The following is a 27997-nucleotide window of genomic DNA, read 5'->3' as shown; positions in this document are numbered from 1 at the left end:
GTTTAGTTCCTAAAAAATTTGAATACTTCTCTAAATTATTTTTACAGTAACATTGGAGCATATCTAATCCGGGAACCATGTAATACATCATTAATAAAGCTTACTGATATCATGATTAGTTTTTAAAGAACTTGTTAGTTTTGTTTGAAGATATATAGGATTTGTTTTTTAACGGCGGTAAATACACAACTTTTTACGTCAGGAGAAATTTCAAAATGCCAAAAAGTCTGTTTCGTAGATCTTGTTTAGTTAATTTACTTTATTTAATATTTTGACATATTATACTAGAAATGATAAAATTTACTCTCACTCTATTCAGTTATCTCTCAGACAATTAACATTTTATAACTAAAATATGAGAATAAAGATCAACAAAGGACACCAAAGAAGTTCATGGAAAGCAGCCCTTACTATATTTACAAGTAACTGCACAAATGGTACTAAACGGGATATTTGAAAATGAATTATTGTCTATCTGCATAGTATGTACACTCCTCGCTTTCCTTTCCTGTAAAGTTAAGCCAAATGTCTAGATAACAGGTACTGCTTCTTAAAATAGGAGTACATATGTGGTTTACAACAATTTACAGAACAAATATTTCAGAAAAATACATCTGTAAAAAATGATAAATTACGTCTCCTCAAAAACAACAAATATTTCAGAACAATACATTTGTAAAAAATGATAAATTATGTCTCCTCAGCAAAATAAAAAAAAAAGGTCAACAACAACAAAGAAATCCGAATCATTTTTGTTCGCACTTATCTATTACAGTAATCAATTTAAAACACCATGGAAAATCCTTGTAGTTGTGGTTGTCACCTCTATGCCACTGCATTAATGGTTATTAGACGTACTTGGATGTTGTCCTGATGATATCCCCGCTTTAGTCTGCAATGTGTTCATTTCTACTGTTGTTTGCTTGTATTTCTCTGTCAAATTATTGGATTCTACATTAGACCCTGTTATTAAATTCGTCGAAATTGCCTTGTCCCGACAGAAAAGCTTTTTTACTTCTTTTCTGAACTTTGAACCGCTTAGGAAATACAAAACAAAATTTATAGTATTGTTGAAAAACATTAGCATACAAACAGTGGCCCACACAAGTTCGTTTGTTGTGTATGTGCGCGTGTCATCGGAGGCAGATAGTTCGTCTGTGAAGATTGTTAGATAAACGGTAATTGGAGTCGTGCAGACGACAAAAACAATGTCCAGGACAAGCAGCATCCTGGTTAACTGCGCTGACATTTTGTCTGTGGCTGACTGACTATTTGACAATGGAGCAATCTGTGTTTGGCGTTTAGACTTGTTTACACGCAAACGTATGATGATAGCTAAACTGCCCACAATTAAAACGAATGAAGGAATTAGATAAAATATTACGAGATCAATCCACGGCCAAACATTTTCTATGAATAGTTTGTCTGCTTCTGTTAGCGGCATACATTCTGACTTTCTAATAGAAACATTTAATTTGTGAATTTCAACGGTTTGCACATCAATAACGAACAACCAATGAGCATTCACCAGGAATAATATCAGGAAGGATGCCACTGAAACAGCTAGGGCGCTGCGGGTCCGACATATCTTCTTGGCTTTCTGGGGCAATAACACGCATATAACTCTTTCAACGGTCACAAAAACGATCATAAATGATGAAAATTGCAATGAAAAATAACTAAAAAATAACAACAACTTGCATTGTACTGAAGAAAAACTCGACATATCGAAATCATAAGCTTGTTTCAGATATTGAAATAGAAGAGCTGCCCATAGTACAATAAGATCGCTTATCGCTAAGGATGTAAGGTAAACTGATGTTGGAGAGATTTTGTTCTTTCTTCGAGTTAGTACGGTAATAGTTAAACAGTTTCCAAACGTGCCAACCACGAGAAATATCGGCGGAAAGTATCTCCATACTTGTATTGCGTAGTAATGTTCTTGATTCTGTATCATTGAATTATTCATTATTTCACTGCAATATGAAAAGTAGTGAATATCTGTATTTTTTCCGTCATTCGGTGGTAACAACTTTGTACTCCAATCTAGTGATGGCACGTTCGATCCAATTTTAAAATCTAAAATAACTGTCTCATATTTCCTGAAGACATTGTACACTGTGTCACATCAATGTTTGTACTGCAAAAGAACAAGCTGACATAGAGTTTAGTCCTAGGTATGTTTCCTGACAGCTAAGTCTGAAATAATTAATCGCTTTAAACAAATATTTCTTGACGATTCATAAATTATATCCTTAAATTAAGTTGAACTTTGCACAATACATTTACACGAATATTCGAATAGTGTCTAAAAATTAATCAAGATATTTTGAAATATACTTTACAAATGTTATATTTTAAATAGATATTCTTATTAAAATTACAAATCAACACTAAACTCTTTACATTTCCATTTAGATAATATTAAATACTTAGGTAAAATACATACATTTTTTGTTTACTAGTACTTGAAACAATTCAAAATTAATTCAGAATTTTACATTTTTGCTCTAAATAGCTGAAATTTAGAAATTATATACAAAAACTTTCAAAGCGAACTACGTACAGGGCGTTAGCAAAATCATTTAGCTGTGCGTTGCGGTAACACAGAGCATAATTTTAGTCAGACAAATCTATGAGCATCACTAAGCTTCATTTCAGATTAGTTAGTTGAAAAAGTAGACACATAATTCTTTCAACGTGTTTCACCTTGATTCTTTTTTAAATTGGTTTTTCTCTCTTAAAAAAGTATTAAGTTAACAAATTCATAATTTTACCGCACTTTCTTTATCAGGATTGTAACAATCATGACACATTTTATGATACTGCAGTATTTTGCATTATTTGTATGACGCCATCATTTGATCTAAAATGGGTTACTGAAAAATAGAAACTACATTTTTTAATGATGGCAAACCATAATAGTTTGATGTGGCTAGATCAGGCGAATATCCAACCAGTTCAAAGCCAGACTTATTACTGACTATCATGACAGTGGCATGCTTGTGACCAGGGGCATTTTCCTGTCAGAACAATACATTTTTCTTAACTGTCTCAGAAAAGTGATATACAGCGTGCGCAGTTAAGTGTTTCATCTGCTGATGATATACTATCAATATTTCATCAGCATCCAAAAACTCGAGGCCATAACTTTTCCAGCTGAAATGCACATTCTTTGTTTTCGTTGGCTGGGATGTATCACGGACTTCCTTGTTTACATTATTGTTTGGCCTCTTGGCTATGATGATTGATTTAAGGTTCATTGATGCTCACAGACCTCTCCAGAATTTATTAGCCAGCAAGGTCTGGCTCTAACATATTCACTCCACCTGATGTGTTTCTGATCATCTGTCACTGCGTACCAGATTGAATGAGATCTTTCTTTTTGTAAAATCTTCATTAAGCATGAATGTACTCTTTCCTTTGAAACCAAAACTTCAACGACTAATTTTACTCGTTTACTCGCCAATTAGTCACACCAGTATCAGTTTGTTGATCATTTCTTTGGTTGCAGCAGAACAGCGACACGCCTTCCATAAATGGCGTCAAACTCAAGGCTTTGCCTGTCAATCTTATATTATGCCATTCATCCTTTCACTGTGTTCAATGTTAGGAGCATCGTACTTTAATGATGCTACCATGTCAGTTTATATATTCTATGGTGATAGATTGTTGGTTGCTCTTTCAATGGTTAAGTTCAAAGTTACTTGCCCTATCTCTACGAAATTAACTAACAATATAGTCTTTTGTCAAACAACCATAACTAGTCTGGGAATAATAGGCCTGTAAAATGCCCCCCTCCCCCCGTTAAACTCATCAATCAACCCTCGTAAGTTTAATGTCTATGTCAAGACATCTAAACATTCGGTAAATTTCGATACATGTATCGTATAAAATAACAAGAGAATCGTGTTTAGCATGGAAAAGGAGAATGCTGTACATACGAGTAAATTAAATTGAGATATTGTCAAAGCCTTCATCTTAAACAGGTCCCCGGGCTCTCGTCTAAATTAATAAAATATATAACTATGAAACAACAATTTATAAATTATAATTGAAATTAATTTTTTATATATTTTACTTTAGAATTATTTCAGAGACAGAATTTGTGTTTGTACCGTATCTTTTGAAACAACAGTTTGTTCCGTACCATTTCAACATACCGGGTAACTTTATGAAAATATGCTAAAACATAACTGCATTCACTAGATACATTGGACATAGTAAATCTATGAGATTTAACATGTATTTTCTACGAAATAGTGACAAAAAACATAATAAACATGACTTGCTAGAAATCGCTTGTTATGACAAATGAATGTGTTCCGTTCTCGAATGTTCTCAAAAATCATTCAAGGGTTTCAAAATTTTGATATACCGTGGTAACTGATATAATTACGGGTACTCTGTGCCTTATCTGATCAAAATCGGTTGAGTAATAAATAAGTTATAAATAAAAAACATACCCGAATCGGGTAAAAATCGGCGTGCTCCGTACCCGAAAAGTCACGTGGTATGGCCACATTGATAACGCAGTGAATACTTTGTAAGCAGCCTATACTTTGTCATAAAACAGACATTAAAGAATTTTACGAGACTACTGATAAGATCAATGACGTCATGAGTGAGTCTCTTTTAATGGTAAATCCTTCTAATGACTGGAGTTAGTATTCCCTATAGACTTATTTGACTTAAAATACTGGAGTTAAAAGCTTCATTAATATTGGATCAAATTGTAAAATGTCTTTTTAATGTATAGATTAAAAACACAAGAGAATTATATGTATCCAATAAATTTGATTGGATTTTTAAAGTTTTATCTAAATCTGTACTTCGTCAAGTTACAAATCACTCGCATGTAATGTTTGCTAATGATATTGAAATATAAACTGTTAGTCCATATCATAGTCTTGTATTCCCAGAGTATGGAATCTAAGCACTTTCATTAACAAATTGAGGAGAAAGTACACAAGTTTTGTAAGAAGATCTACACCAGGTGAAATTTACAATTTTGTCACCATTTTTCTTCACTTCTAATATTGCTTTAATGGTTGCTGTGCATTTTACCATCTACTGTTTCAGTCAACATATAATGGACACAATCTTAAATATGTTTTGAGCCATTTGAGGTAAACATATTTTCATTTGTCACATATTTTCCCGAAGCCATTTTTTTAATCGAAAGGAAGACCGGTTCTGTTGAAAGCATTATTGTCGGTACTAATACTTTTTATTTCGTCTAAAGTAACCGTGGCGATTCTAAGAATTTCACTTGGCGGTATTCATTTTATTTATACTGCCTCCTTATATTGGAACATATGAGGCTAAGAATGAGGTTTGGCCCACCTAAAACCGGGTTAGAATTAATATACTACTGACCGTTCAAAGACGGTACCACTCTGTGTTCCTTAACATGCTTCACATGTTTGTCTTGAATTAAGAAACTTATTAAGCATGTTTCTTAAAATGTCATCTCCTTCAATTTAAAATATACTCAAGATACGAATGTTCGGGAATTAAAAATCAGACATCTGTTATGTTGGAAAACATTTAATTTCATATCTGTTTCTGTACAGCACAAAACATGTACATATTTTCTTTTGAAAAATGAAGGCTAATTAAATGTTTCAAAGAATATTTTTCCAGCTTTAAAAGCTCCTATTAGGCCCTCACCGTCTTTCTTTGGACACAATATTAAAAGAAACAAAAACGGATGTAGTATTTCGGTTAATTCTGCAAAATAAAAGGCAATGTGCATAATCTAAATTTTATGCTGAAATCGTACTTCCAAACATTTTAACATTAACAACAATATATTGAATTAAAACAAGAAGTATCTTTAAAAAGATACTCGGCCGAAGTCAAACGTGTTAATTTGCATAGGATAAGCTACTACTAACCATGCTAACCGCAAACAGAACATTTTATTCGTCCTCCATTTCATTTTACCCGCAATGTTTTCCCCTTTAATTGTCTGTCATCTTAGATTTAAACAATATTACTTACCCGGTTCGAGAAGAGACTGTATTGACTAGAACAGCTTAGAAGAATCGAACGCAAAAGTATCAAAAAGGCAATATGTCATATTTAATTTCATATATTTATTGAAAAACTGTTAGAAACATCTAGAAAATATCATTATTGTGTTTTTATATTTATTCTGACTTATATCTTTTTTCCAACACTTCTTGCCATCTTGCAATCGAACAGACCTCTACCTATAACGGAAGCTCTTCTTAAATATAAGGCAAACAGGCTATTAGTGTTAAAATGACCAATGAAAATTCTGCCTATATTCATTTCTTTACTGTTAATTTTAGCGGAAGTCAAGGTGAAATCAGGCGGCATTCAGCCGAAAAAAAAAGTTTGTACTTTAACATTCATGTCCACAAAGAGGCCAGTTTTCAACATTGAAATTTTACCATTTATTATTAATGAATAATGATACACTAAAATGGCACCTATGTGAACTTGCAGGTCTCCGCACGAGACTCTGAACACATTGTTTATTAGACCAGCACTAATTTAATTAAGTGTTTAGAATTTCCGAACATGAGATTCTCCAATGAGCCAATGCGCGACAAAATCGGACAAAAGAGTAGTTGACAGTAGACTCCGGATAATGGTGTTGTTGAAGCTACATAGCTTATTTAAAGACAAATGTCGATGCGCTGGCCGAGCAAACTTTAGAGTCTTACCTACTTATTTCAGAGCCAATGTCGAGAGTCGCCTGGTTAGCTCGATAGGTAGAGCTTTGGACTGTGAACCGGGTGACACGGGTGACACGGGTTCGATTCCCGGATGGTGCACGTCCTTACGTACCTCTGCTCTGGTATGTACATAATTAAGTTATCAGTTCTTTGCGGAATTGTAGGTCACTAGTACTGGTAAACTGCTTGAGAGCCTGCCTGAGCGATGGCTGAACTTTGCTTTGGTAATCAATGTGGCTTACTGCCGTTATCCGGATTGAAGCCAACACCACTCTGTAACGACAAGCCAGTCACATGACATTATAAACAAACACGTTGTAAATACTAGAATTTATTATAGAGAAATCAGGAATATACATTTCTGAAAAAGCCAATTATCTGGAAATATTACAAAAAGATTCGCATGCTGTGATATCCTTTTGTTATTCTCATTGCTTAAATAATTTTTGTAAATGCAATATAACACCAGTTTTGTCTCTATCATGGCTGGACTGTTAAAATTGTTTATTAAAATGATAAAAGTAACTGGAAAAGAAAAGGCCCCTGTTAGTTCTTATCTTTTCCACTTTTCTTCAAATGACAATACTAAATGCATTATCCTACGTTTTGTGGTTTTTGAGAACATTGTTTGAATTGTGTGAAAATTGCACATTCAGCGATAGTAATCCACACGAAGCGGTATAATTTGGTACCAAAATAAATGAAAATAAGCTTTTTTCTGCACTTAAGACACCAAATCAATCATTTTATTGACATATGTTATCGTAGAAGTCCTCGAAGGTCTGTAGCCTACAAATGTTTTTTGCAAGTGTATAGTAAGTAAAACGAACAATTTCTGGATAGTAAGTCGCACGAAAACAAAATAGTAAGTTTCACGCACAGTTTTCAATAGCTTACTAAAACGTGACGAAACTATTTTATAATTCTTTTGGTTACCAAAGTGTGTTAATTTCGTCTACGGTGACAGAGAAACAAATGTCGAGAAAGTATTTTAATAATAATTCATATTATTTCATAATACATGTATTCATATTCATATAATTTCATAAAAGATTACTTAACTTAAAAATAAATAAAAGAGTGATTGGCATTGATACTCAACAATGTACGTTTCGCATGGCCCTTTTTCACGTTAGACCGGGCCCACATCCGCCGTCTGTAGAACTAGATATATAAAGAAATAACCGTGCAGAAGAAAATATTACAACACTATCATGTGGTGACATTTTGCGTTCACGAATTCATGTTTACAAGATTTTAATAATTCATTATTTTTAGACTGAAATATTGAATACTGTCACGATTTAAATCGTGAATTCATGAATTCGCGATTTCATAATTTCTCCAAACACCTAAATAAATGAAAAATGAAATCGTGAAATAATGAAATCGTGAATTCATGAATTCACGATTTCATTTTTTAAAAGTGAAATCGTGTAATCGTTAATTCATGATTTTATTATTTCACGATTTCACTTTAAAAAATGAAATCGTGAATTCACGATTACATTATTTCATTTATTCAGGTTTTAAAGAGAAATATTGAATTATGAAATCACGAATTCATGAAATCATGATTTCATTTTTTAAGTGTAATTGTGCAATCGTGAATTCATGAATTCGCGATTTCATTATATCACGATTTCACTTAAAATATGAAATCGTGAATTCGTTAATTCATGATTTCATGATTTCACGATTTCATTATTTCATTTATTCAGGTTTTTAAGAGAAATCGTGAAATTATAAATTCACGAATTCACGATTTCAAAATTCAATTTATCACTCTAAATGTAATGAAATATAAAAATCTTGAAATCATGAATTCGTGAACGTGAAATGGCACCACCGATCTTTCGTAGTTATGTCAGCATTTTGACTCTTTTGTTGGTTCAATTTTAAATCACGCTGCAGAAATCTGGGGTTTTACTAAATCTAAGGTAATTGAAAGACTTCATCTTAAATTTTGTAAAAAGATATTAAATGTAAAAGTTAATTCATGTAATGTTGCTGTGTATGGCGAACTAGCACGTTATCCTTTATATATTTCAAGATATGTTAAGATTTTAAGATTTTGGTTTATAATACTTGAGACAGATAATATCATTCTTAAAAATGTATATAACATTGCTCTTGAAGACTGTAATAATGGTAAGAAAAATTGGATATCAAATCTTCAATTGTTATTATATTATGTAATCATGGTTTTAGTGATATTTTGGATTTTGTAGATTCCGTAAATAGCAAAATATTTTTATCAATCTTTAAGCAAAGGGTAATTGATTGTTGTTTTTTTTACAAAGTTGGCTTTCTGGTAAAGAGAGCACTCCTGTTTTGTATCTGTATAATCATGTAAAAGATTCTTTTGTATATGAAAATTATCTTAATATAATACCAAGTACTTTAAGGAAGTATCTTATAAGAATTAGAATATCTTCGCATTCATTACATGTGCAAACTGATAGGTTTCATACAAAATAGAATTGTTAGAAATGATAGATATTGTTTATATTGTAATCTACATGACGTCGAAGATGAATACCATTTCATTTTAATTTGTCCTTGTCATATTGATATAAGAAAAAATATGTATAAAGATACTATTATATAAGAACTAGTATGCTTAAATTCACTGATATGCTAAAGTCAAACAATAGAAGTATACTTTTAGTATAAATTTACCCTTGTATGTACGAGATGGGTTGTCTCATAGAAATAACTTAGATAAAGTAGATACAACTTAATATATTTATAATTCATCCTCTATATTGATATGAAAGAAATATGTTTAGATCCGATCTTGTAATTTGTAATTTATGTTAATATGTATTGTCCATATTAACATGCAAGTGTAGGTAAAAACACATCGCCTCCACAGCCACTTCTTCGACACCATCCGTCCGATTCCGTTGCAAACGCAATTTTCTACTAGCGCGAAGGGTCCCCTTGACAGCATTGTAAGTCTCGAAGCTCTAGGCCTAGTAAAACGACCGTAAGAGCTCCTCGCGCAAGGCCCATTTTCGTTGTTTCGTCCATATTAACATGCAAGTGTACGCAATCAGACGGATGGTGTCGAAGCAGTGGCTGTGGGGGCGATGTGTTTTTACGTACACTTGCATGTTAATATGGACGAAACAACGAAAATCGACCGCGCGCGCCGAGCTCTCACGGTCGTTCCACTGGGTGTAGGGCTTCAGGACTTACATTTTTTTTCAAGGGGACCCTTCACGCTAGTAGAAAATCGCGTTCGTATCGCAATCAGACGGATGGTGTCGAAGCAGTGGCTGTGGGGGCGATGTGTTTTTACGTACACTTGCATGTTAATATTGCCACATCTTGGACACCATCTGTCGGAGTCCGTTGCAAACGCAATTTGCTACAAGTGTAAAGAGTCCCCTTGACAAAAATGTAAAGCCCGAAGCCCTAGCCGAAATAGAACGCACGTGAGAGCTCGGCGCGCGAGATTGTTTTCGTTGATTCGTCCCTATTAACATGTAAATGTACGTAAAACACATATAGCCCCCACAGCCCTAGCTCCAGTGGAACGACCGTGAGAGCTACGCGCGCGCGGCCCTTTAATGTTGTTACATCCTTAGCAATGTGGAATTATACGTAAAACACATCGCCCCAACAGTCACTGCTTCGGCACCATCCGTCTAATACCGTTGTAAATGTGATTTTGTGCAAATGTAAAGCCCCCACCCCCCCCCTTGACAGAAATGTAAGTCTCAAAGCCATAGCCCCAGTGGAACGACCGTGAGAACTCGGCGCGCGCGGCCCATTTTCGGTGTTTTATCCTTGTACATAGAAACACATCGCCCCCACAGCCACTGTTTTGACACCATCCGTCTGATTTCGTTGCGAATTCGTTTTTGTACAAGTGTGAAGGGTTCCCTTGACAGAAATGCAAATCTCGAAGCCCTAGCCCCAGTGGAACGCCCTGAGAACTCGCGCGGCCCATTTTCGTTGTTTCATCCTTTTATTTTGTAATTGTACATAGAAACACATCGCCCCCACAGCCACTGCTTCGACACCATCCGTCTGATTTCGTTGCGAATTCGTTTTTGTACAAGTGTGAAGGGTTCCCTTGACAGAAATGCAAGTCTCGAAGACAATCGTGCAGCAGTATTTATATTGAAATTATTTTGATTTTTTTTTGTCAATTTTTAAGCTATTAAAGCGGTTAAACAAGGAAAAAGTTTAAACAACTTCATTACAATTATGTCTATTCATAATCACATAATATGTTATAAGGTCCCAGAATATTCAGATGATATGACATTTTTTTTGTTCGTTTACAACATAATGTCAATAAAATGCTGCAGTAGAAAAAAGCACTTGAAGATAAAATGAGAAAATGAGAAAATATGCAATAAATATTTTAGGAGAAATTATCCTACCTATATATTACTATTAAAGCTCAATGAATTTAGATTAAACATATAAATACATTTCATGCTTCAATAACATCATATCTGATCACGACTTCAATTTAAAACCGAGGTCTGGTATATGCGAAACTTATTTTGAAGTGAATAATATTGCGTTTTATCACGAAAATATCTAATGTACAAATATACATATAATCATATATCATACAACAAAGTTACGCAAGGGCAATTTTCTCATTTAATTTTGACAATTTATGCACAAATGCATTACATATAAGTGATTTCGCACATAAAACCCCAAAAACATTTGTAAATGTTACTGTTTCATTGATTCGTAGGATTTATTTCATTTGTGAGTTTAAAATTTCTTAATGTTTGATATTTGCTGATTATTTATTATTTAAAGATTAAATGTGTAGTTTTTGTGTAACTTTTATGTAAACTGTATGTCTTGGCCATATTTAGTATGTAAATGGTCAAAGGCATTTATAATGCCGATTTGCCAATAAATGAAATGAAATTATATAATTTTACTATTATATGTTCCGCTACGTCAATTTTAACTATCTTTGAATTTGTAAACTAAAATGATATTTTGTCAGTAACATCTTCCTTGAAGTCAGCTCAGTACCATCTGCCTTAAAGTCAGCGAGAAATATAACAAGATCTTTGCCAAACGTTTTATTCATCATTAATGCGTGAATGCAGTTATTTGTTACTTTTTTAAATATCATAAAACATTGAACTATTCAATAAAAGCATTAAAATTTTATGTATACCAAATTATATAAGGTAAATTCTTTAGTCATTGGGCATAACAAAATGTCAACATCAATTCTTTCAAGCACTATATTTCTTTATTATATATGTATATTTACAAAGTGTACTGTATCACCAAATTGCTATTCAGAAAGACTAGAATATCTACTTAAACAATTAATATAACAAAGCAATATTTATACAATTATGTAAACTATAAAATCTTGCACCAATATATTATGTGAACACAATCTTTACCATAATTCATGTCTGTAGAAAGTAGCAAATAGGGTACATTTACTATTATAACAAACTTTTCCTGCAGTATAAAACTTTACTTCTACCATTTTGTAATGTTTTGAATATGGTTTATTTATTTGTAAGTTAAAAAAACATTAAAAAGCCTAACTTTTCATGTCTTATTGTTCTAATTGTAAATAATCTAATCAAAACATATCAAGCAGGAGAGACAAATGTAAGGATAGGCAGAGCAAAAGGGCAACATGTGTCTTAAGGTATGACCACACTAATGGGCACTATAATTAAGGAACTGAAAAATTAATAACATAGGTCAGATTTAAAGGACATCTGTTTGCAAAATTTAAACAAACTTTACCATACAAAAAATCGAGTTATGGCCCCTTTTCTGAACTGAGGCTAGGATGTTAGAAGGGTCCTTTTTTAGAGATAAGGAACCTTTAAATAATCTACAATATCGGCCTTATGAAAAAGGCTTTTCTTAATTTTTGGTAAGAATCAAAAAGTACCATTCAGCTAACAATCCACATAAGCAAAATAATTGTTTCTACTCAAAATTTATGAAATGCATGTATGTATAAAAATGTTACCCTACCCCACCCATTTTTTACACATGTTTGACCTCTTCCCTACCTTGAGAACCTAATTAAAAAGTGCATGAAATTTACCAAAATGTATGCCTGTTTAAATTATCTCAAAAGTATTTTAGTTAAAATTGTAAAATATCAAATACTTTTACTGTGCAGCTGATTTATTTGATTTATTACATTTCAAAAATATCAGGTATAATTTAATTTTACCCATGAAATATGGTGCTATAACAGTCAAATATATTTCATATTTGTAAAAAATAAATATGAAATATAAATATGAAAGTGGGCGGAGTCAAAACTCATATTTACTTTAAGGGACTTCTTTCGCAATTTTGTTTGAGAAATCTGATAAATAAAAAACAACTTTTTTGTTGTATTTTGTTTTGAAATCTATCTAGAATAATAGAAAAAGCTCTAACTAAAAAAATAAATCCGAACACCAATATTTTTAATGCAGTCATTTAGCTGTACAGAGGTTTAAAAGAGTTGTTTATGTGACGCCACAATTGAGTGCCAAAAAGCGCATGCAAATACAGGCAAAACAAGACGCATCAATATATTACTGTGTGCTGTACAATTGTGCAAGGGGATTCGTAAGTATTTTTCTTTGATAATGAAATTTAACAAAAAGGTTATGTTTTTTTCGTGAAATATGGTATATATTTTCACATCAACATGATAAAATGCCACATATTTTTACTCGCTGTCCTGGCTCGTGTGTGGCATTTCATCATGTTTCTTGAAAATATATTCCATATTTCATGAAAAACGAAGAAAAAAATATCTGCTAACCATCAGTTGTTGATTATAAGATTTAGCATTATTTAGCAAATAAATACCTATTAAATTAAATCATTGATATTAAACACTTTCTTCTTCCCAAAAGGGACATGAGAGATACATAAATAATGTTAAAAGAAAAAAAAGAACGAAAAAAAAAAAGCTGACCCTTCTGGGATTTGAACCCACAACCCTATAATATTCAATGTAGTTGACTGTAGCTTTAGCCTATTTAAATACTCTTCAAAGTGGAGGTAATTTATTAGGATGGCCATACCTTAAAAAAAAACAACAGAAAGTGAGGAAGCAGGCATATCTTGTAATGCTGATCTCACAAGCAAACTTAACAGTCAAACATGTACACAACCGCACAACTATTTAGAAGAACTAGATGATAACAGATTTATTTTGTTCTGAAAACTTATTACTTTCCTATAAAGTATAATCAAAATTAATCAAATGTAAATCAAATAAAAATCACTTATATACAATGTTTAATGTATCATTGTAATAATTACTGAATAATTCTGAACACATACTGTAACATTAAATGGTCTGTCTGTGTTGAACTTTATCATGACAGGATGTTTTCAAGTATCATATACTATAGTAACTCATTTATCTTTCTAACTGTTAATCTTATTTTTCAAGCTAAGCTTAGCTTATCCTTTATTTCCTTTTGGAAATTGTGATCCAAATCTCATCACTTGGGTGTGTAACCAATCCATGCACTGGTTCTATAATTTGACCTTCGACCATTTTGACCTTGAACTTCCTCAACAAGGTCACCAAGGCAACGGTTGTTTCAGTATATGCAAACTTCTGCCCTGGACAGATACGCTTCCCGGCAAAGCCAAATGGTGAGAATGAGAAGTGTGATCTTTCTCGATTGTGCTCGTGTGTAAATCTATTAGGATCAAATCTGAAAAAAATTTAGGGAATTAAATTTCATGCAGTTAACAGTTATAAAATAAAATCATTTACATTATTTCTGTCATCATATGAATTAAACATTCATAATGTCAGGTTTTATTTTTATTACTTTTTATAAATTCTTATTTACAACAATGTCAGATATGCAGTTTTTAATTTTCAAACACTATTTCATAAACAATGCATATTTATAGAAACAAGTTTAAAAGGACTGAGGAAAGTGTGGGAATGGTATTGAGAACTTACTTATCTGGCTCAGGAAACACAGTTTCATCTTTAGAAGCCACACCCAGGGCATGGATCACAGGGGTCTGAAATTTGAATGTTATGTGGGTGAACAAAATAAGATAAATTAAGTAATTTTAAACCATTATCTTAGAATAACTCCTAATACTCTAATTAACCAATCATACCATGTGTAGCTTAAACTCTTTAATGCTAGTGACCATAACTTCAAGTGCATGCTGCCTGCATACAGCCAGGCCTGCCTGTATATATCTGTCCAGTCTAACCAAGCTCTACATTGGTGATTGCCCATTTTCATAATTTTGAGACTGAAATCACATAAACTTCCAAAAAGCTGTTCCCTATTCAAAATATAGCATACCAATAATACTATTAAATTCACAAGGTAAGGGGCTCAGTCAAAAGTTTGAGCAAATAAACTCAGTTATGTATCATATGATATCATAGTAACTTAAATGGCAATTCAACAACATAGAAAGTTATAAAAAAGGAATACAAGCTATCTAAAAATAAGTTCAGCGACTCAGTGGTCATAATTCCAAATTTTACTCAAGCACTTAGCTGAAATCTCAAGGGCTCTTTCTGTGTTTTTGTCATGACTCAATATATTTGAAATATTGCACTGTCATTTAGCCCTGGCATTAGTTTACAAAATTTCCTTACATTTTTAGGTATTCTATGTCCACCAAGTTCTGAATCAAAGTCCTGAAATCTTGCAGCCCAAGGAGCAACTACGGCACATCTTAAAGTCTCATCAATCACTTGTCTTAAATATCTGAAATGTCATCAAATACTGATTATAAATCAAATTATGCAACAAGCAGCAGGAATTTGTCATCAAACCAAGATTTTCTGACCAAAATTGCCATAATTCTGCCAAATATAATCTCATCATTGAGAATTTATACTAACAAACAGCCATGTTCATTTATGAAATATGTTAACTGTTGTTATATGTATTTCAATACTAGTTTCAATTATGGCAAACAGTGATGGAAAAAAGACATATGTAAAATAAGCTAATCACAAGGATCATCTTTTATTTTATGCTTTTCAGTGGATTACTGATTTATCCGTGAAAATTATATTTGGTAATTTCACAGTGAAAATTATCAAAATATAATTTCACTCTTTTCAATGACGAAACTACTTTTTTAAGATTTTCCCCATGTGGTACCTCAATTTTATTTTTGCTGACAATTCTGACAATGTCAGGCTGTTTAAAGAAAAAGCAAAACTGAAATTGATAAATAACTTAAATGTCAAAAGTAATAAAAAGAAGAAAACTTACTTCTATTCATTCAAATTCATGAAATTCCAATCACCAAATTTCGTTTTTTTGTTTCATTTTGACAGTCTCAAAAATACATTCCTTCCCCATGCAAAACTGCTCTTGATGACATTTGGGCATATTAAAGTATCCTACGAGCAATAACTGCCGTATGCTTTATGAAAAATTGAAAGCATTGACAGCCATAACTCGAAGAATAAGTTAAATCAACCCAGCGTTCTTGAGCAGGTTTCCAAGTTTTCCATTTTCCTAGCTCCTTTTCTGAATGTTTTCACATCTGTCAACACTTATTTTTTGTCTGTTACAATCCTCAAATAAGTTTTCTTTCTTTTAAAAATGTGTATGACTAACAAATCCAAATTATATCCCTCTGAATCTTACACAATTATTTTCCTCCCATGAAATACACAACTTTAAAAAATGGCTGCCGCTTACAATTTACAAAGCCAGGTCTAATATAAATTCGCACTAAGTAACAGAAATATGGATGGATGGTTGGACTTTTTCTCCTACAAGAATTGTTTGTTTTTATTATCAAAACAAGCGATCATTCATATTTTTTTAATAAAATTAATAAATATCACCGTCATTTAATGTTGATTGGCGGACTTATTTTTCAGCTCAAGACTTCTTTTTTTTAATGAGAAATTCCGAATAAATGGGGCTCTCAATGGGGAAAACAGTTTTAATATTAACGTTAAAATTATGGAAATTTCGTTTTAACTTGTTTTTAAGCATAAAATAAAAAGAAAATTTGTCTGTTTGTTGTGTAAGATGTAATTTTATTTCATCTCGTGAACTTTAAAAACAGTATTCTCACTCGTGGCTTCGCCACTCGTGAGAATACTGTTTTTAAAGCCCACTCGATGAAATAAAATTTCATCTTACACACAAACAAACAAATATCCTCTATGTAATCCTTATGGTTTTTATTCAAAACTAGAGCTAAAAGGTATTATGTGTCCTATGCTGTAGTGTTGTGCTTCAATACACATGACAAAAACAACTGACAAGAAACTGGTCACAATACCATATTTTCTGCAATTATTACATATGCGTAAGAAAAACAAAGGGCTATAACTGTGGAAATTCTAGTCAAATCACAATCCATGTGCCAATGGATATGATGAAAAGTTGGTTAAAATCCAAGCAGAAAACCTGATTTACAGTTCAGTGAAACTTACTCTAGCTCTCCCATATTGGTATGATCAACATCATCATCTCCTAGGACATTCTTTATCTCCTTGACAACCTTTTCCTGACAGTCTGGGTGTGTTGCTAGGAAATATATTGCCCATGAAATCACTGAAATATTTAACACAAAGAAACAGTATAACATCTGAAAAGCGTTAGAACCTAAAAATCTGGACTGGAACATTTTCTGTAGATTTTAATTTTTTAACATAAAATCTAAATAAGCAAATATCTCAAAAACAATATTTTTTCACCCTAGAACAAAATATCTTACATATCAAAGAATGCTTTATAACAGAGCTTTATAACGAAGTATTTGACCTCTTACAATTATTGTTACCATCATGGTAAGGCAATCATTTCAATATTTTCTCATATGTTTCTTACAGCAGAAGAACCTAGATAAAAGATTACATATTTATCAGCTGACCATGAATAAATAGCTCTTAAAAACTAGAGCTGTGCATAAGACAGCGCATTTAACTATTCTAAGTGCTTGACAGTATGAAAAGGGGCATAACTCTGTAAAAAGGAAACTCAGATTTACAGGACCTAAGCTCATCATGTAAGACAAGCACAGAGAACAAATGTGTGGAGTTTTAACTCATTCCCCAATGGTAGTTTTGTAAATATTAACTTCCATGCAAACACTTAACCTAAGTGAGATGCCGACACAGAGGTGAATAAAGAGCTTATCCCTATCTTTTAAATAGTCAAGCAAAAAAGCAAAGTGTTAACGTAAATAATCATCGTACAATTTCCAGTGGTATGAAAGCCTCCAATCACATACACTAGAGCATCAGCACTTTGTAGCTCTTCATCATCTGTATAGTCCAGTAATAAATCCAGTAACAACTCTTCACCGTGTTCAGGCGGGTTTTCTTTACGATGTTTCACCATTTCATTAGCAATTGCTGCCAGCTTCTTTTTCCCTGTAATAGATTATTATTATTATTATTATTATTATTATTATTATTATTATTATTATTCTGTTCTATCATTATGCTTATTCATATATTATATACATGTACACATACATGTACTGGTGTAACTCTCCAGGAACGATGGTTAGGAAACTACCCGCCTACATTGGGAAAAGGCGTAAAATGAAACAAACAAACAAACATACACATACACACATTTTCCAGTGTGAAAGAAGAGTAACAACACTTTCCTGAGTTCTGACTCAAATCTCAGGATTTTCATTGGTCAAATTTCATACTGTGCCAGTTTCTGACCAATCAAATACCTGAGATCTGAGTTTAAGCTTAGTAAAAAATCATTATAGCCTTTGGCCCCATACTGTTTACTACTTCCTTATATGAAAAACTGTAACCCTGACAACAGTCTATATAATAAACATTAAACATACCCTCAAAGCCTTTCTATGCTAAATATCTTGAATTGACTTGTTCATTTTTTGTTCAGGATATAACTGTTCATGATCTTTTAAAGAAAAATTTAAAATTGAAAAAAATAATGTCAGATTTTTAATGGTTTAACAATGTAGACCATGATTTGACTGCACAGATATGCTGGATGATCTTGGTCTGCACTGATGACATGGGAAGATACTGGAAAATATACTTTTTAAAGAAATCTTATAGGAAACAACTATTTTTATGCATTTTTTTTCATATAATATAAACGATTATCTAAAAGTAGGAATCCCTTGATAGACAAGTAATGAAAATAATATACTGTATGTGTATTTAAATTCGCGGAAGCAAATTTTCGCGGAAAGGTCTATTTTGGGGGTATATACAAATATTCGCGCTATTTTGAATTCGCGGAGGTGACTGTCGAAAATCATAAATTCCCGTACACCCATCAGGTTAAGAAAGGAAATCTTTTCACCGAATTTGTTAAAATGTTGACTGAGTAATTGTGCTTTGTTTTCCATGTTTTCATCAGTTAAAATAAAATTGTTAATGTTTGTGTTGTTTGTTTAGAAAAAACAAAACATAATCTGATCAGATGCCAAGACGTTTATGACTCAGACTATAAAATAAAAAGCGTGATGCAGTGGTATCGTTCAAACATGTATATACTTATACAAGAATCCGATAATCATATCAGTGAAACAGTAATACACTAGCAAACTCATTTATATATAGAGCTGAATGTTACATGTACAGTTTATACAACAGTAAAATCCCTCTTTAAAAGCGCCAAGGATACCAAACTTATGGCAACAGTGAACACACTGATATACATTGTTCTATAGATGCGCGAAAATATGACTATTAAGAAATTATTGGTGTAGAAATATTCGCGCTGAACATGAATTCGCGGATCGAATGTCACCGAGAAGATCGCGAAAATTTGAAGCCCGCGAATATTTCTACACATACAGTACATTGTAAACTTACCATCAGAAATGATTTTTTTCCTTGTTTCATTTGGAGGCTCTGTCAATCTGTGTTCTAATTCAGCCCAAATCTGAGCAAATATAAACATATTAGCGGAACTATCTTTTCATTACCACATTTTTCACACAGTTTATGCATAAACTATTAATTTTAACATAAAGCAAAGATAGGGTAACTTAAAGTTATGAAAGCTATGAAAGCTGTTTTTTTCTTCTTCAGTTTTTGGATGGATAATTTGACAATAAGTTTTGGACATTGTGACATAGTTTGGCATTGCAACCTACTTTTGACATTGTAACATAGTTTTGACAATGTGACCTTAGTTAAAACCCACCCTCAAATATGGGTCAAACTCATTGTGTAAGAAGATTTCATCAAGGTCATTATTCATATTTTAAACTACTAAATTTCTGCCATTCTAAGTGTCCTTTGGTCTTACACAACATCAACAGGGTGCTTTTAAACGGCAGAGGGCTTAGAAGAAATAATAAAATTATAAAATGTATGAATCACTGTTTTGAGACACCGCTTTATGAAAAAGAAAGTTTCTTTTTTTTCCCTTTGAGCATAGCCAATCCAAATCACTGAGAAATCTTTTTTCCTCTTAAAATGACATCAATATAGAATAAGCAACTTTGTAGTACAGTGGAACCTGTCTTATCCGAACTCGTCCGGACCAGAAGAAAAGTTCGGATTAGAAAGGTTTCCGGATTAGAAAGGTTTCCGAATTAAAAGGTTCTTTAACATGTATTTTTTCATGTTACATGTATTTGCAAAATAATTTAGGGAAAGAAAAAGGGAATTAATGCATTTGAAATTGCAATTTAGATATTCTACTTTTGCAGTCTCTTATCGTTCATTCTAATACATGTTAATACAAAAATAAAGAAAAGAAAATAAATAAATAAATAATCAAAAAAATATTATGTCCTCAAGGGTAAGTTAACCAACGATGTAAAACAGGAGGCGGAGACATAATCAAATATTCGTACCAGCATTTGTCAATTGTTGTTTACTCTTATCTGATTTAGCGACTATCCAAATTCACTGACAGTTTCTATTAATTTTCATTGCTAACCACGTATCATTGAATCCATTACAAAGGATTAAAAGATATTTTTATTGCATTATATCAAAATATTTATTGAAGCTGACGAAAAACAATCAATTAAGCAATTATAGAAGATATGAAGGCTTGCTAAGTGTAATTTTCACACCTTCGCAGATGATACGTTTCACCCATTAATCAAGTGAAATAACACATCAATTTGGTGCAAGATGTGCGATTATTTGTTATTGTGAATGAAGGTGTGACATTTGGCAAAATTTGTTTGGATCCGAGGTAAACTTTAGAGTAAAATAAGAACAAAAATTGAAAAAAAACGTCCGGAATTCGGAGTAGACAGGTTCCAGATCCAAAAGGTTTTTTACTATTGAAAATACAACGAATAAAATCGGGACCGGACACTTCGTTCCGATAAGAAAGGATTCCGGATTAGAAGGGTTCGGATTAGCAAGGCTCCACTGTAGTTGAAACCATTGATATGTTTATAAGCCTACTTATTTTCAGGACTTAAAATTTTCTTTTAATTTGATATACTTAAAACGGTACAGTGCCTTAACCTATGTTATTGTTTAGGAAATATATTGCACTGATTCCGTGTTACTTCTGCTAATTCCTTCATTTTTTTCACATTTCTGTGTAACTGGGTATACATTGTGGGGTTGAGCTGAAACTCAGCAGAATGTAATTACCATCTTTCAAAATTACCTTTAAGACAGATATTCAGGTTTGCTGCACTTGCAGCAATTTTAAGATCAAATGTAAGATTCTTATAGTGAACATAATATGTCATGAAGTCTTCTTTCCTAAAACTTGTCTTCATGAACAAATATCATTGTATATCAAAGTTACTTACAGCATCATAAACAGCCTTGAATTCTAACACAGCCTTGTCATCTTTCATTTTCTCCCCGTAAAGTGATGCTAGTACTGCCTTTAAAGCAAATGCATACATGTATTGTACAAGAGGTATATGCTGATCATTCAGCATTGTCTCCCACTTCTTGACCATTTCATCTGCTATCTGAAGTGAAATTATGATATTATGAAAAACAGAAAACATGACTTCACTGCTGGTGGCAATTGAACCTTTCAATGTGACGATTAGGTAGCACATTGGTGCTATCATAGTTTGCCCTGTGCCCTATACAGCAAATACTTCAGATTTTTTTTTTACCAAAAATTATGACTGTTTTGTTGTTGAGATTTAAAACCTAAAAGTCCATTTTAAAAAAAACATTTAGTGTGGTAAGGGTTAACACTGGATCAATAAAGGGCAGCATGGCCAAGTGGTTACAATTTTTGACCTCAAAATACTGTCCATTCAATAGAGCAGGTTCAAATCCCTTCAGAAAATTTGCTGGTAAAGTTGTAATGTCATCCGGCATATCTTAACGAGTGTGACTAAAACCAAAATGAGCCGCGTCACAACAAAACCAACATAGTGTGTTTGAGACCAGCATGGACCAACTCTATTACAAGTAGAGAAACTGATAGCGAACAGCATGGATCCTGATCAGACTGCGCGGATGCGCAGGCTGGTCTGGATCCATGCTGGTCCCAAACCCATTATGTTGGTTTTGTCATGACGCAGCTCAAAATACTGAAAAATTCAAACATATTCAGAACAATTAAGTAGAGAATATCATCAATTTTATTATGTAAGGCCATCATTATAAGACCTTCCACAGACAGCAGTGAGCATGAAAACTTGAATAGTAAAATAAAAGTAACAAAGAAAGGGAAGGGGGAATAACTTTACAAACTTGCTTATCAGACTTAAGTGCTCTTGTACGAATATTTAGTTTGAAGTGAATAGTTTCAATGCTCTTTGAGAAAAAGGCAATTACTCCAAGTCAAACAAGGAAAACAATAAAGGGAAAAAAAGGCTTTCAGGATTATCTCCCCCTACAAATGCATTTCAAATATTACCTTTAAATGTATAAAGGAGAAGGTGTTGTTTTATTTATTTGTCTAACACTATCAGTAGCCATCTGGCTTGTTAACATTTAATGGAAAAGTTTGACTGAATATAACCTGATGAATAGCACATCCCCTGTGTAAACAAGCAATTATCATAGTATTGCAAGCAATCCATAAGTCCCCTACCGGTAAGAGCCAAGAAACATTCTATGGGCCATTGGCCATTCACTTAGGTTCCTATTTAAAGTAAATTTGTTGAAAAAGTTCTTTAAAAGTGATCACAGGAAATAGTTTTTATGTACAGACAGACTGAAAGACACTCTAAAGTTATTTTTTAAACATCCCTGTTATCAAAATATAACATTTTTAAAATCCTATCATGATTGAAGAAGTTGGAGTAAAAATTACCAATTTCTCAAAAAAAAGTCTAAGTTCAAAAGGGGCATAATTCTGGAAATAGTCTTGCTAGAGTATTGAACACTCACAAATGTTGAGTGACAATAAGAAACATTTATATGAAGTTTGAAGTAGATACATTCAGAAAAAGAAGTTATTAAAAAAAAAACAATGTTTTTTCCATGAAAATTTCAAGTTCAAGGGAGGTAAGTCTGATAAATTTTGTGCTAGAGTTGTAAACCTTGTCACATATGATGTGGTTGATGACAAGCAACTTATATTTAAAGTTTGAAGAAAATACCTTAAGAAATAAAGAACTTATAGTGAAAAAACTTAAAAACTAGAATCAGAAATCTTGAAATTCAGTCTATTTGTTGCCATAGCAACCAGAATTTTCAACATAGGAAGATAAGAAAAGGATGTGAATAATTTCCATACTGCCATCTACCCATATGTCAAGTTTCATAAACATATTTTCAGTACTTTTTGTGTTATCACTGGATCCAGGTTATGTGTAAAATTTGCCATATTTTCAGTCTATTTGTTGCCATAGCAACCAGAATTTTCAACATAGGAAGAAAAGAAAAAGACGTGCATAATCTCCATACTGCCATCTATCCATATATCAAGTTTCATAAAAATATTTTCAGTACTTTTTGCGTTATCGCGGGATCCAGTTTATGTGTAAAATTTGTCATATTTTCAGTCTATTTGTTGCCATAGCAACCAGAATTTTCAACCTAGGAAGAAAAGAAAAAGACGTGCATAATCTCCATACTGCCATCTATCCATATATCAAGTTTCATTAAAATATTTTCAGTACTTTTTGCGTTATTGCGGGATCCAGTTTTGTGGATGGACGGACTGACGGACGGACGGACGGACTGACTGACGGACGGACAGACAGACAGACAGACGGACGGAGGGTAAACCTAAAGTCCCCTCCGGTAAACCGGTAGGGGACTAAAAACAATAAGCTTCATCAAAGTGAAAACCAAATCAGCATTTTCAATAGGAAGGTAAAGCAACTGCTAACCAATTTGCTTAAACATTCTTAATAAAGTATGTATATAAATTATTAATGCGTAAAACAAGAATATGTCACCTCTTGAAATGTCATGAAGTATTTATTTATTGCGCCATGCGTCAGACATTTATCATATAGATTACGACGTGCTCTGCCATCTTCCCCATTTGCGTACTGGATACATTTTGCTCCAATTAAAGGCTCAAACATCTCAAATAATTCGACTGAAAATAAAGGCAATTAACCTATATATTTTTTTTTAAATTCTTTTTTCATATAATTGATTTTTGAAAACACTTATAATATTTGGATGATGTTTCAGGGTTTTGTGTTGTTGAGGGGGAATGGGGGTATAGTGTAAGTCATGGCCTAACATCGAACACCTGTGCATAACATAACATCATTAAGCCTTAAGTCAGGTTTTCCCACAACAATGCCAAAACGTATTTAATCATAGTCTGCAGTGTCTAATAATGTAAACAAGTAAATATTTGTCAGCATCAGCATGTTCTCTACAATACTACATACATGTATGTGAAGATAACATGAATGTCACAAAATTGAAATTTTGAAATAAATAACAAACATGACAATGAAAAATTAGCATTTCCATACAAATACCTGTGAATGTAATGAGAAATTTTTAGGTGGTAGTTTTTTAGCAATAATCTGAAAACTATCGGATTATTTTTCTTCAAGCCTTATCCAAACAATACTTTAATCATTTAATCTGCTTTACTTGTGGAAAAAGACCGTAGGTGATCTTGCATGTATTATTTCAGGCAAAAGTGAGCACTCAAGTAGAACCACCAACCTTTTATATGCTAGTTGGATAGTTTCCTTACATGAAAGAAGCAAACCTTCAATGGCAGGGTTTGAACCCCATAGCGGAGCAGGGCAAGTACCTAAACATCTGAAACCCTAAAAATAAACTTCCAGCCATGATGTCCCTATTTGATTACGATTCTGTTTTTTAAAAAAACTTACGTGGTCTATCAAAGACATTATGATGTTGTTTGAAGAGGTCAGCATTGGCTATGCTAACAACATATGTTGGTCCCCACCAGAATGATGCTATAGATCCAAACTGTTTATGAAGATCCATCAAGAATTCATGAAGACTGCCAGCTTTTGCTATGTCACCTAGGTTACCATCTCTAAAAACAAAGCAGCATATCACATATAATTCACAAATGAAAATTTGACACAGTCTGTGCTCAAGTCTATACATCTATCATCTATCTTCCCACAATTCTTCAATTGGTATAGGATTTGTAAAGCAACAATTTTTTTTCAGAAATTTGACCTTCAAGGGTGACTTTGACCTTGAGTCTGCACAGCAGCTGCATGTGTTCTGCACATTACCTGTTTGAGGTGAACACTTGAGACAATTTTTAAGAAAATCATTCAAGAGGTGTAAAATTTACAGAGCACACCCAAAATTGTCTGATATTTGACCTTCAAGTAAGACCATGGCCTTGAGCCTGCCTAGAGACAGCCCAGTGTCTGCACATTGCCTGATTGAGATGAACATTTAAGCCAAGTTTAAAATAAATCCTTCAAGGGGTATAGGATTTACAGAGTGGAAACAACATTGTCTGATATTTGACCTTTGGCGTTAAGGGGGACCTTGACCTTGAGTCAACACAGTCATGGCATAGGTTCGGCCTTGTTGACCTTTGAAATTCTGGGCTGACTGCGACCTTAAGGGGACACAGGATTTATAAAGCTGACATGATATTTTGACCTTATTACTTCAAGGGTGACCTTGAGTTGGCACATGATGCCACAGGTTCTGTGCAGCATCCACATGAACCAAATTTGCAGAAAATCCTTCAAGGGGAATAACAATTTTGTGTAAAATTATTAAGAAATCTGTAAACATTCATTCAAGAGGAGTGGTGGCCTAGAGGTTAAGGTTGCTTCTAAACCCAGGGAGTGTGGGTTGGAGCCCTACTGGGGTCAGGATCATTGTGTCCTTATATGACACCAGTAATGGTTAGTTCCAGTAGGCAGAACTGAGAGTGGTTCAAATAAACTACAAGATCTTTTTTACAATTGAGCTTAAATTATGTTTAAACTTAAGTAAACATTCATGTGTAAACCTTTCAGTATCTGTGAACCTATATATTATTGAAGTGCCATTATGTCCATCTCTAAGTGTAAATACTAGTAGTGAGTGTATAGGTAGCAAATTAACATTACATTTTCCTATAAATGCAATTTCATTTTATCAATTCTGACTAGCCCAAGTAACTAACAGATAATTCTATAAATATCCTCTGGAATGTATCAGTAACTTTCAAATGACAAAAGTATAGGGCAGTCTTTTTATATTTCAGGTAATTGTTACATTTCATCCAAAACATGTTTTGATTGCAAGTTATTGTCATTCGTCATTATAAGTCAATATTTTGAAATAAGCAGTTATTTCAGCTCACTATGACAGCGAAAAAAATAGATTTAACAACTTGTTTCAAAATTGAACTAAAACAAATATACGTGTTGTTTTCCAACCTCTCCTTTATTACTTAGTTTAAAACAAATATAGTTAACTTCATAACAAATTTACTTTTTGCAAGACTTAGAGGACTTATCTATTATAGTAGAAGAAATGGGTAGCTTTTAGTTTATGTTTCATATCTTTAAACAGATACAAATGTTTATGAGTAAATTCAGACTATGAAATCTAACCTTGACATTGATATAATGAGGATAAACAAATTCAGTGTCATATATCAGATCAGCTTGATCTATCAAGTGTTTACTGTAGTACATATATCTATGTATACTAGTCTAATGATCTAGAAAAATATATATGTACATGTATATAATGGACTTGTACTGTTTATGGTGTTAATCACAGACACTTAGGTTTTTTTAGCCCTCTCCCCTTTCTGATATGCTTCATGGCCTACTATTTTTTATAAACTCTACTTCAAATTATTTTTGCATATTTATAATATTTATGACCTGGTCATATTTTTTGTAACATAAAACTTGTTCTACACTATTTTAATTGCTTTTTTATTTAAATCACTTTATCAGTATAATCCTTCAAGGTTCATACAGTGAATGTTCCCCTCTGTTTCAGTCATCAAATAACCAAACATGCCTTACTGCTACTTATACTCAAATATCTCTCTCTATATATAGAACATAATTATAATATATATGCTGCTACACCTTAGAATAATCTGACATATTGCACTTACTCTTTAGAAACTGGATCCAGACCTGGTATTGTTGAGGGATTCTTTGAACTCTGTAATGGAGAAATACAGAAAATATACATGCTTGTGAAGCAATAATTTTGTGGTAAACATTCTTAAAGTCAATCAATGATGTACAATTGATGAGGTTATTTATAAACATGACAAAAATAAGCAAGTTGATGTCATATAGTACTTATGATGATAAAGCATGCGCCAATTAGTAGTCAAGTTTGGCAATATAATTATAACAAGATTGCATTTGTAAAAAATGCCATGCCACCGCATAAATACAACACTAAATAGTAATGTAGGAACACATTTTTTTGTTTCTATACAGATTGCCATAATGCATAGATCACTTACCTATCTGTTATTATAAGATTAGTACCTTCAGACAATAAGATTTTTAATTTTTTACTTTATGACATAGTGACTGAAAATCAATGATCCCCAGGGGCGGGGCCAATTTTGACCCCAGGGCTTTAATTTGAATAATCTTGCTAAAGGTTTACTACACAATGTTTACTGCAAAATGTCTCACCTCTAGCCTTTGACAATTCAAGAAGATGATTTTTTAAAGTTTTTACTATATACATGTAAGGAGAACCTATGACCCCGGGGCAGGGCTAGTTTTGACACTAGAGGCAAAATTTGAACAACTTTGGTAGAGTACCTATAGATGATATCATATACCAAATATCAAAGCTCTAAGCCTTGTACCTTCAGACAATAAGATTTTTTAATTTTTTACTATATGTACATAGTGACAATCAATGACCCCCGGGGGTGGGGCCAATTTTGACCCCAGGGCTATAATTTGTTCAATCTTGCTAGAGGTTCACTACA

At 32.8% G+C, this 27997-nt stretch overlaps 2 protein-coding genes across 2 annotated transcripts in view; both read right to left on the bottom strand.

The window, feature by feature from the left end:
* Positions 1–5: 5 nt before the first annotated feature.
* Positions 6–2192, bottom strand: LOC132715839 (mu-type opioid receptor-like). The gene has a single exon (XM_060698919.1). The coding sequence runs from the start codon at positions 1967–1969 to the stop codon at positions 839–841; it is 1131 nt and encodes a 376-aa protein (XP_060554902.1). The 5' UTR covers positions 1970–2192; the 3' UTR covers positions 6–838.
* A 9744-nt stretch (positions 2193–11936) lies between these two features.
* Positions 11937–27997, bottom strand: part of LOC132715837 (cytochrome P450 20A1-like) — an 18889-nt gene continuing 2828 nt past the window's right edge. The window contains exons 2-11 of the mRNA XM_060698916.1: positions 27152–27201; positions 24924–25093; positions 24015–24160; positions 21447–21614; positions 19528–19597; positions 17911–18087; positions 17146–17266; positions 15334–15445; positions 14671–14735; positions 11937–14413 (exon numbers count right to left, since the gene is read on the bottom strand). Of these exons, the coding sequence (XP_060554899.1) occupies positions 14161–14413; positions 14671–14735; positions 15334–15445; positions 17146–17266; positions 17911–18087; positions 19528–19597; positions 21447–21614; positions 24015–24160; positions 24924–25093; positions 27152–27201 (1332 nt within the window). The 3' untranslated portion in view covers positions 11937–14160. The remainder of the gene's footprint in view (positions 14414–14670; positions 14736–15333; positions 15446–17145; positions 17267–17910; positions 18088–19527; positions 19598–21446; positions 21615–24014; positions 24161–24923; positions 25094–27151; positions 27202–27997) is intronic.

The sequence above is a fragment of the Ruditapes philippinarum genome, unplaced genomic scaffold (genome assembly GCF_026571515.1).
Source record: "Ruditapes philippinarum isolate M1 unplaced genomic scaffold, ASM2657151v2 ctg661_1_1_1_1, whole genome shotgun sequence".
NCBI classification, from domain to species: Eukaryota; Metazoa; Mollusca; class Bivalvia; order Venerida; family Veneridae; genus Ruditapes; species Ruditapes philippinarum.
Note: the sequence above shows the minus strand (reverse complement) of the source record. Positions and strands in the feature narration are given on the sequence as shown.

Excerpts from the sequence above, each read along its gene's own strand:
- LOC132715839 (XM_060698919.1), bottom strand. The coding sequence starts at position 1,969 with ATGAATAATTCAATGATACAGAATCAAGAACATTACTACGCAATACAA.